This window comes from Lipotes vexillifer, unplaced genomic scaffold (assembly GCF_000442215.2).
Source record: "Lipotes vexillifer unplaced genomic scaffold, Lipotes_vexillifer_v1.1 scaffold1049, whole genome shotgun sequence".
In the NCBI taxonomy this organism is placed as follows: domain Eukaryota; kingdom Metazoa; phylum Chordata; class Mammalia; order Artiodactyla; family Lipotidae; genus Lipotes; species Lipotes vexillifer.
Genome location: NW_006799027.1, coordinates 1,292,177 through 1,303,261, shown reverse-complemented (window position 1 = coordinate 1,303,261; position 11,085 = coordinate 1,292,177). Strand labels below are relative to the sequence as shown.

At 42.7% G+C, this 11,085-nt stretch overlaps 1 protein-coding gene across 13 annotated transcripts in view; it reads left to right on the top strand.

The window, feature by feature from the left end:
• Positions 1-11,085, top strand: part of PARD3 (par-3 family cell polarity regulator) — a 652,430-nt gene that overhangs the window by 314,041 nt on the left and 327,304 nt on the right. For 11 of the 13 annotated variants that reach the window (XM_007471331.1, XM_007471329.1, XM_007471328.1 and 8 more), the window contains one exon: positions 1,319-1,450. The exons of the other annotated variants lie outside the window; for them this stretch is intronic. In XM_007471331.1, the coding sequence (XP_007471393.1) occupies positions 1,319-1,450 (132 nt within the window). The remainder of the gene's footprint in view (positions 1-1,318; positions 1,451-11,085) is intronic. 13 annotated transcript variants of the gene reach the window in all.

Here is an 11,085-nt window from a genome sequence, read left to right as displayed (position 1 = left end):
TTTTTTTGCGGTACGCGGGCCTCTCACTGTCGTGGCCTCTCCCTTTGCAGAGCACAGGCTCCGGATGCGCAGGCTCAGCGGCCATGGCTCATGGGCCCAGCCGCTCCGCGGCATGTGGGATCTTCCCAGACCGGGGCACGAACCCGTGTCCCCTGCATCGGCAGGCGGACTCTCAACCACTGCGCCACCAGGGAAGCCCAGTCAATTCATTTTTAAGTTTTATTCTCTGATGAAACAGAAAGCAGTATCCTGGTCTATTGCTAAGGTCTATACAATGCAAATCTATTATATTACACTTTTTTGTTTCTGTGTGTGTGCTGACTGCTCATGTGGTTTAAGTAATAAAGAATAAGGATCAATCATGTATATGATGATATTTACAACCACGCTACCCTTAGCAAAGTTTTTAAGGAAAACATTTGGGTACTTAAAGTGGGCACTGATGTAAGTGGGTTAAAGTGAGGTTAACATTTTAAATTTATTCTTATAGGAGATATTTGGATTTAGTTATTGAACTAAAATGTTCGACTTTCCTACCTTATCCTAGCCTTCTCATTTCTTTTCAGAACATTGAAATTAAGTTTTGCAGCTCTAAAGCCAAAGCAAGTTGTTATAAATTATTATTTGAAAGAGATACCTTGGTTGCTCTGGGGTGTATTAAATAAATATTTATCAGTTGACTAGGTTTTTATGTAAAGACATCACTCGTCATAAGCTCTGGGGTGAACAACTGTGTGTCTATTATGTACCATGTATTGGGATAGACTAATTTTTTTCTCTACTTGATATTTGAATTAATGTTTACCACTAGCTTGTGAAGGAGGCAACAGAAGAACCCAGAGTCTTCAGTCTCTTGCCCAAAGTCACAGAACTTTCATTCGTCTTTCCTGTTTTAAACATTTTTGGTGAATTATATAAAATATCTCACAGTATTATTCTAAGATTGGAAGGAAGAAGAAAAGAGAAAATGCCGTGATTGAGTGATGATTAAAGTCTGGTATAGAAGTATTTTCCATTTTCTGGTGCATGTCCTTGGCTTGGGGAGGTTGATTCGAGAGGAGGGCAGAGTGTGTTCTTATGTCTATTGTGGGCCTGTGTGTGTGGCCACAGCCCTCAGACTCCTGTATCCCAGGCAGGTGACTGCATTTCTGAGGTCTAACCTGGAGGAAATGTCCTCAGTCAGCTTTTTGGTATAGACATGGGAAAAACATTTTAAATATGTAGAATCATTTTTCTGCCACTTTTGAAAAACCAGGTGCATCATTAATTTGCAAGATCTGGTTTTTTACAAGACACCTTTTTGTTTCTTTTTGAATAGAAAGATGAAAACTACAGAAGCCTCCCACGGGACACTAGTAACTGGTCTAACCAATTTCAGAGAGACAATGCTCGCTCATCTCTGAGTGCCAGTCACCCAATGGTGGACAAGTGGCTGGAGAAGCAAGAACAGGTAACACAAATGAATCCTTCTACATGCGTCGGTGGTGTAACTTCCTAGCCCATCCCCCAGACGTTGCCCTCCATCACAGAGATGATTGGAGATAAGTGATTCTGCCGAACTATAGTTAAGGACCAGGCTCTGTATCAGAGTGTGTGTAACATAAATGTAGAATATTTCGGTGGTGGTTCCTGATCAAAGATTTCTCATAAGCAGGTTCTGTAGATTCTCAAGTATCACCACCGTAGAGCTTGTTAGGCTGTGAGGCACATATATTTGGTGTGAATAATATGGTTTATAGGTAGACTTTCAAGACCACCCATGGGCTCTCCTCTTGACTGAGAGGCAATTAAGTCAAAGGATCTGAAGAGGCAAAATAAATTTTCTGTTATCCCTGACTTCACTTTATGGGAAAAATATAAGCTGTAGTGTTGTTTCAGCATTTAGACTATCTTGTCAGGTCTGGGGACTTGTCCTTTCATAAATGTCAAGGACCTGTTGTAGGTGTCTACGTTTTCAGAGTAGCTTAGTTCACTCTGTGGGGTAGTCACCTCCAATTCATGAAATCAGAATTGTTACCACTCAGTATACATAATGGCTTCCTGTCTTGGGAAGAGGACTGTTTGCAACAAAACTGTTGGTATGAAGACTAAGAATTTATCTGGTAAGTTTTGATGTATAAAAAATCCTTTCAGTGTTGTTTTTTTAAAGTGTTAATTGTTTATTGTTAGTCACAGTGTTTCTCTGTAGTGGGAACGCCAGTGTTTTCTTTGTAGTTTTATTAGTTTTGATATTAAAAATGCACTTATTTGGTTCCTTTGTCATCTGTATTCTTTAAAAAGTTCATATGGATCACAAACTAGGTGAGTACTCGGTGACAGAATGTTTTGTTGTGTATCAGTATCAATAATTTCTAAAATTATTGATAATTTGGTTGCCTAGATACTGGAATAGCTGTTTTTCAATTTAGATTAATGATATCAGTGGAAAGAAACCCTAAGTATTTTGCTGAATTCATCTCAGTCTATGTTTTACAGCATAAACCTCCTAAAATAGTTCTGTGTATGTGGGGTGTTTGATTATGAAACAATAAAAAAGGACAGTTTGCCTTTGATACCTGTGATGGAATGATTTTTATCCTATAGTAAGGAGTATAAAACTTTGTGTGCTGGAAATAATTTTAATATATATATATTTTTGATGTGGACCATTTTTAAAGTCATTATTGAATTTGTTACAATATTGCTTCTGTTTTATGTTTTGGTTTTTTGGCTGCAAGGCATGTAGGACCCCAGCTTCCTGACCAGGGATCAAACCCGCACCCCCTGCACTGGAAGGCGAAGTCTTAACCAGTGGACGGCCAGGGAAGTCCCTGGAAATGATTTTAAATAGTTTAAAAACCGTGGAAGTTCTACTTAGGAAAAACAAGTGATAAAAACAAGTGAAAACCCAGTGATAATGAAATAGTAACACCAATTAATTTAAAATCTGTATTGTTTTGAGAAAATTATCACTTTGAAGTAACTTTTTAGGATTGAGATAGTTCACCTCAGGCCTGGGGTCAGACAGGCTGCTATTGGCTCTTCACCACCTGTGGGGTTTGGGCACTTGCTCACCTTGTCTGCCCCTCAGTTTATTCACATAGTGGACATAGCGGATGGGGTAATCATAGAGCTTGCCTCATTGGTGATATAATACCTGCTGAGGGCTTAGATTCATGCCCGGTACCCAGACAGATTCAGTGTGTCTTAGTATATTTGTTGGATAAACATTGTGTGCTAATACAGAACATCTAGATTGCATGATAAGGAGCTACTCCTTGCTCCTTTAACAAGAAGTCAGGGGGAAGCAAGGGTAGGGGTTCATTTCTGGCCCAGTGGCCTTCCTGAGGGTCAAGGTTCCCCAGCTTCTCCTGGAGCCCCACAGGCTTGGCTAGCCCTTTCCTGCTGGGTCCAGACCATCACATCCTTGCAGAGGAAGGGGGGCCGGGCCCTTCTCTTCACTGTGGCCCATTTGAAAGCAGATAAGCTTTTCCTGTCACCACCATCTCCCCCTTCCCCCGCCCACCAGATGCCCTTTGTGTTTTGTTGTCCAGAATCTCATGACTTGCCTACCCGTTTTGAAATCAAAGGCAGTAAAAGTACCTGTGTTGGTTTAGACTAATTGCATTTGACCTCCTGGTTCTGGGGGTGGAAATGGGGGTTTACCTTCCCTGACACACACTTGCTCATCACTAAACACAGTCAGGGCTCCGTTCAAGCTAAAGATGCTGAATCTGACCATTTTTATTGCAAGATTAGGAGAAAAAACTTGGCAGCCAGGAGTTTCTAAAATATGATACATTGAATTACTTCTAAAAATATAACTTTATCTTACTATTGAGGTTGTAGGCCTGTTATTACGGGAAGTGGTATAGATTTTCTTTGTAATTTGGGGGTTTCTTTTTAAGCAAAAGGGATGCATTGAGACACAACTTTTTTTTTCCCCCCAAAAACTAAGCCTTGATTGGCTTTTGTTGAAGTTCTTTGAAGTATTTGTTCCATGATAAGAAAGTTAAAAAAGAAAAAAAAAAAGTGCTTTCTTAGTATGTGTAGCCCACTGTAAATGACATTAGCTGATTGACTCCTGAGCCTGCAGTCATCTTCTCCTTGGCTGCAGTTTAAGAAATGCCGATCCATTCATTCAATTGAATGATTTACCATCAGCAGTATAATTAACTAGCCTGAAGTCTATTTAACTGGACAGGAACAGCACAAACAAAACAAAACCCATATTAAAACTTTGGCCAAAAGTAAGCACAATTGTTTGGGCAGAAGAGTACAAATAGGTCATGCTGGATACACTGGAAATCTAGTCCAGCCATTCTCATTTAATTGTGGATTTATTCATTTAACTGTTCCCATGAGTCATTTGACTTTAATGGCCTGATGTCTCTTCTGTGTTTTTTGGGGTTTTTTGCCATTAACAATATAGTAAAGGACTGGCATCATGTAGATAAAAGAATATTTCATATGGTTAAAAAAAAAAAATCAGCCCTTGCCTTTATGCTTTGGGATCACTGGGGTGGAACTGATGTCTTCTTTTAGTTATGCCATCTGGACTGAAGAGGTCAAGGGTGTTCTAGACTGTATATGCCTCCAGTGGTTTTGTTTTTGCTCTGTTTCCTACTAGAGTGCTTGTTTCTCATTATCTCTGTTTTTTGAAGGCAATTATGACCACATCTGCTTTGCCAGTGGGAATAAACAGTAGGGATGAAAAGGACAAAAGGAGGGTGTGTGCTGAGCTAGCAGGCACCTCTGGAAGCTGAGGTGCTTTCTCTTTTGGGATTGATAAGGGGGCCATTGAATCTTCCTTCCCTCTGTTAGAGTGTTGGTAAGTCATACCTCTGTCTCTAAAGGTAGGTGGTGTATCTGAACTCTGAACTCTGACCCAGGAAGCACTTGGAGTCAAAGTCAACATGATTCCAGAATCATGACTGACTCACCTTGCTCAGATTTGCCTGTAGCGGCGTCCTACGTCAGGGTCATCTCAGAAGGTAGAGGACTGAGCATCTTTCAAAGACATCCTTTTCTTACCTCAATCGCATGACTCCCTTCTCCGGGGAGCTCTCAGAGGAAGCACAAAGGGTTTGCAAACTAAATGGGTTTCTGTCGTGTTGCCTTAAAAATGGTCTCCTCCTTCTGAAATTTTGACTCCGAGACCCAAGAAACAAAAAGCGCAGCAAAGCCCCCTCAGTTTCTTTTTCTGTTTTTGTAATTAATTAATTGAATTAATTTATCTTTGGCTGCGTTGGGTCTTCGTTGCTGCACATGGTCTTTCTCTAGTTGGCGGTGTCCACGTGGGCTTCTCATTGCGGTGACTTCTCCTGTTGCGGAGCACGGGCTCTAGGCACGTGGGCTTCAGTAGTTGTGGCGCGCGGGCTCAGTAGTTGTGGCGCACGGGCTTAGTTGCTCCGCGGCATGTGGGATCTTCCTGGACCAGGGCTCGAACCCGTGTCCCCTGCATTGGCAGGTGGATTCCTAACCACTGCGTCACCAGGGAAGCCTCCCCAGTTTTTTTTTTCTTGCGGTACGCGGGCCTCTCACCCCTGTGGCCTCTCCCGTTGCAGAGCACAGGCTCCGGACGCGCAGGCTCAGCGGCCATGGCTCACGGGCCCGGCCGCTCCGCGGCATGTGGGATCTTCCCGGACCGGGGCACGAACCCGTGTCCCCCTGCATCGGCAGGCGGACTCGCAACCACTGCGCCACCAGGGAAGCCCAACCTCCCCAGTTTTGATGTATGACAACGCTTTAAGAAATCTGAATTCCTTTTAACGATTACCATTTCCTTGACTCTGCATGGACTATAATTTAATATTGGCAGAAAATAGATCACAAGCTACTTTTGTTCTTCTATCCCCACAGTTTATTGCAACTAATAAATTCCACGGAAGAGGAGGCAGGAACTTTACAATACATGATTGGGAGAATTTGGGACCAGAATGTAGAGGGACCTTAAGGGAAATTTAAGCTAATTGGGAGCCTGCCATTTTCACTACCTTGTCTGGGTGAATAGGCCTGAAGCCAATTAACAGAAAACACTCGGAGGTGGAAGGCACATTCCAGCCACCACTTACGCTCTGTTACAGGGGATGACTGCCCTGACCTTTAGAGAAAAGTCCATGCTTTAAGGTTCTTTCCATCAAGCAAAAACTGCATCTAATTGGCAGATTATACCGAGGGAGGCAGACTCAGGGAAAGACCTTAAATGCGTGGTGATCACGAGGTTTAGGTTTGACATTGAATGGACCGTCCCCTCCCCTTTGGAGCCTGTGAGGCCGTGAGTTTTAGAAGCACTGAACTGCCTTTTTTCTTCTTATTTTGTACACTTTTGTCACTGTCTCCAGCCACGATGCTATTGCTCCAGGCTTTTTCATGCAGACAGAACATTTCTGAATTTTCATCACTTATTACTTCTGAAATGAATGTGGCTAATCCAGGGATAGGTCTCTTTTTACATCAGCCTGTATTTGTTGACTCCTAGAGATTATAATTAGAAAATAGCTGATGGTTAAATAGAAAACCTATGTAATAAAATAATGCCAGGGAATGAATGCTTATCATTGGTCCTGTTCTCGAAAAAAGAAGAGTCCATCACTGTCTGCTTATCCTGATACTTTTTAAACTTTTGAAAATATTTATACATTATGATTGCTATTCACGTGCTACAGTGAGTATAGTCACAAATCATGGAAAAGGTAAGTTATTATGAAAGTGTTTCATTTTTACATTTCACTGTAATTTGATTAAAGCCAAAGTTTTGAGGAGCTAGAGCAGAAGTAAATTTTAAAAATTAGAGCCTGCGCTTCCCCGGTGGTGCGGTGGTTGAGAGTCCGCCTGCCAATGCAGGGGACGTGGGTTCATGCCCCGGTCCGGGAAGATCTCACATGCCGCGGAGCGGCTGGGCCCGTGAGCCATGGCCGCTGAACCTGCGCGTCCGGAGCCTGTGCTCCGCAACGGGAGACGCCACAACAGTGAGAGGCCCACGTACCGCAAAAAAAAAAGAATAAAAATTAGAGTCTGTTTTGGATGTGAGTAAACAGCATAGTGAAAAAGTTTTTAAGCTTATCCAGATTTTATATGGGGATAGTTTAAAAAAATGAGTAAGTCAGTCAGTAAGTCCTCGTGTTCCTAGGTTTTGCCCATTTCACCCTGGCGTGATGAATGACGGGGTCAGGGGTCATGCTGTGGGCCCACACCTCTCTCTGTGGTTGGTTTTTCTTCCATCCACCTGCACAGGCAAGATCCTCATCCTTCCCCAAGTGCTTAAAAACCTTTTCTAAATGGGGGGGGGAAATCTCATCTCATTGACACTTAGAACCATCCTGATGACATATATAATTTGTTTTCCAGAATATGAATTGATCATACTTTCTTAATGACAAAATGAGGAGGTGGCTTCTTCAGAAATCTGATTACAACAGCTGCAAACCGGACAGTGAAATGACTGCAGGGTCAACCCCTTAGGACAAGGAAGTGCTCTGGAAATTCTGACATGGGAACTGGCCGGGCTTCGTGGTCTTTGCCACACTAATGGGACAGGAGGTCAGGCTGTGGTCCTGCTAAGTAGTAACTGGGATGTGGTTGGTTTGTTTATTCTTTAGCACAAAGACACTGAGTAACCAAAAGACTTGATAATCTGGTTAAAAATAATCAAAGGCCCCTGCCTCCCAATTTTAAAGTTCTACAGTTTTCTATTAAAAGACAGGGGATTTATTAATATTATTTCCTAGTTGGCAAAGTTTCGCAGAACTTGTGCCAAAGCTAATAGAATTGTGTTCACCTCTAGCAGCAGCAAATGTAGAAACTAAAAACATCGATCACTTTAAAAATTAAGTTTAGTTTTCATTATTAAATGCCAGAGAGTTTCTTTATAGCAGAAGCATGTCATGTTCACAATAACACCAAAAATAAAACCAAAACAACCTTTGAAGAGAGGTGTCACGTCTCCTGGATATGCCAAGAGCAGATTATCTTGTGCTTTGATAATGGGATGTCTGCCATTATAATACATGTCTTAACATTAGTTGAGGTTTAAAACTGATAGTGTCATCTATGTATGTGACACATATTATTTTTCAGAAGCCCTACACATTTTCTACTTGTATTATCAAAGAACAGTGGACTCGTAGCATCAAATATAAGAACAGGATTGGAGTGCAGGGGGCTGGTGGACATTCTTCCGAGAAGGAAACATGAGTTTCCCAGGGAGCCTTGCCAGCCACGTGCAGGGCCACTTTGGATGGTGTTTTCTCATGAGAGCAACAAGCAGCATTTTACCCTTATGTAAATTCAGTGGCACATAACTCGCTGGCGTGGCCTTTTCTTGGTTGTATAAAATCTGCAACCTTCATTTTCACTATAGACAAAATGGGGAAAATTATACCCACTATTGGCTTCATGCGTGAAGATTGAGTGAGTGACACATATCAAAATGCAGATCCAGTTTTTGGTGCATCGTGGGCACTTGTAAGGTGCTGCTTTCCTATCTTTATTTTGGGTAAGAATAGCCTCGGTAACTCTCCCTGTGTCACAACAGTGGCTGGCTGTTTTTCTCCTGGCATATTGGGAGTACCATTTGGGTGCTGTGCTGGTTCCTTTTCATCCCTGGTGTATTTCTAATGCCCTCATCATCCTTCCAGAATTGGATTCTTGCTTCCATGGCATCTTACCAGAATTAAAATAAAAGTTAATCATTTTAAATCATCTCTGGTTCTTTTCTGAAGAACATAATCTGACATAAAAATGACATTAGTGCTCATCTCTGTGTCTGTGTCCAGTTTTTATATTCCCTTTTGGTTTTGGCAACCACACGTGGTTTTGATACGATTAGATCTAAGGATGCCATTTAAGAATGCTAAGTGTCTTACTAGGGTTTCTGCTTGGCCACTTTCTAAGCTGCTGGGTTCCTTTGTGAAGTGAGCGGAGCTCGGGAGACACAGGGCTGCCCATGGGCTCTTAGAGTGAGGGGTGCAGTTTAAGGGGTACTAGTCAATTCTCCCGTTCCTTTATGATTGGCCATTTTTATTGCTTCTTTGGCCTATGGAGCTCAAAGCCTGCAAGCAGCAGGGAAGTGCTTCAGAAATTCTACCGAGTGAGAAATCTTTGGTGGTGTGTGGATTAACCTTCACAGGGAGTCTGTTAGTAGCTGATGATTTTCTTGCCTGTGAATACAACTGCTAGAACTAGATGTTTCGAGCTTGCACTGTGGATAAAGGTGCGTTTTCTTTTTTAGCTACAACCCTCAGGTGCCTTTTCATAAATTCATTGCAGGCAGTCTTCAAGATTTTGTTGTGAGCTGTGTGATTAAATATGACCATGAAAAAAATACAGGCTTTCTCCTCTCTCTTTATCCCCACCCATCTGTATGTCATTTGCTTTTGAAAATTCGTTCTTTATTTCTTCGTTCAGTGAGCAGGGGAACTGCTATCCTTTAAACATCCTGGTTAAGAAATTGCATTAACATCTTTGGCTTACAGTATGTTGTTTTCACTACCCGTTTCCTGCAGCCTGCCTGTAGCAATTGAATTCCTCTAAGCCATTTAAAATTTTGGAATGTTATGATCTAGGTAGATATACATTTTCAAAATCAGTCTTATCCAGGCTTTTTCCAACTACCTTCAACAGGATTCTGGAATGGTCCTGAAAAAATGGCCGTTTTTAAGCACTAAAACATTTTGCTCAATGGTTTTATGTTCTTTATTCTCCCACTGAGGCCTGAGTATATGTGCCCTGTAGTATTTTCACTGGGTCTGTGTATCTATGAGACATTTTTTTTTTTTTTAATTATATTTATTTTTGGCTGTGTTGGGTCTTCGTTTCTTTTTTTTTTTTGCGGTACACGGGCCTCTCGCTGTTGTGGCCTCTCCCGTTGCGGAGCACAGGCTCCGGACGAACCGGCTCAGCGGCCATGGCTCACGGGCCCAGCCGCCCCGCGGCATGTGGGATCTTCCCAGACCGGGGCACGAACCCGCGTCCCCTGCATCGGCAGACGGACCCTCAACCACTACGCCACCAGGGAAGCCCCACGGGTCTTCGTTTCTGTGCGAGGGCTTTCTCTAGTTGCGGCAAGCGGGGGCTACTCTTCATCGCGGTGCGCAGGCCTCTATCGCAGTCTCTCTTGTTGCGGAGCGCAGGCTCAGTAGTTGTGGCTCACGGGCCTAGTTGCTCTGCGGCATGTGGGATCCTCCCAGACCAGGACTTGAACCTGTGTCCCCTGCATTGGCAGGCGGATTCTCAACCAGTGCGCCACCAGGGAATCCCTATGAGACATTTTTTTTCCTTCAGTTCTTCCTCCCTCCCTCCCTCCCTTCCTTCCTTTCTCTCTCTCTTTTCTCTGCTCTTATGGCTGAAAGGAGGTTGTTGATCAGCTTTCTTTTTAAAGAAGAAAATACTGAAAAATAAGCAGGTAATTTCCACAACATACACCTGATGGTATTGCAAGGCAGGGGGGTTTGTTTGGGCTTTTAGGTTTCACTTTATGTATTTGTAGAAATACATACTCCTTTGCAAGAAGAACATATTACTTGAAATATTTTTATTTTTAGTAAATCAAACTTCATAAGATTAGAAGATGGAGCAATGTTTTTTTTCTCTCTCTCTCTCTTTTTAATAAATACCATAATTCCCAAACTGTAAGATAAAATGGCAATGTGGATATTAATCAGAATCAAGTTAAACGCTTTGAGAAGTGCAGTGTCTCTTCCTGCCTGCGGTAATCCCTTATTTCTCTGAATTCATTCTTGTATCCTCCTGTTCCCATCACTACATTTACAAACCTTCCTGGGCTTGGGCTGCCTGTCCTCATTCCTGGAAGAAGCTGCCCTAAGGCCAGCCGTCTTCACCTCTGTTCTGTCTGCCATCCCTTCTCAGTCTTAGGACTTTGCCTTCATATTTAATTCCTCTCTACACAGTCCTGAATGTGTGTGTGTGTCTCTGCACTAGATCTTTCCACTCAGCAGATATATGCTCCATTAACACTCCCCCTGCCCCACACGCCCTTGTCTCCCTTTTGCCTCTGCCTGACTTACTGTCGCTCCCAGTTCATAGGTTTGGTTCCTTCTTATCTTTCATGTATCGAACCCCACACATCCTGCCCCCCCACCCCCC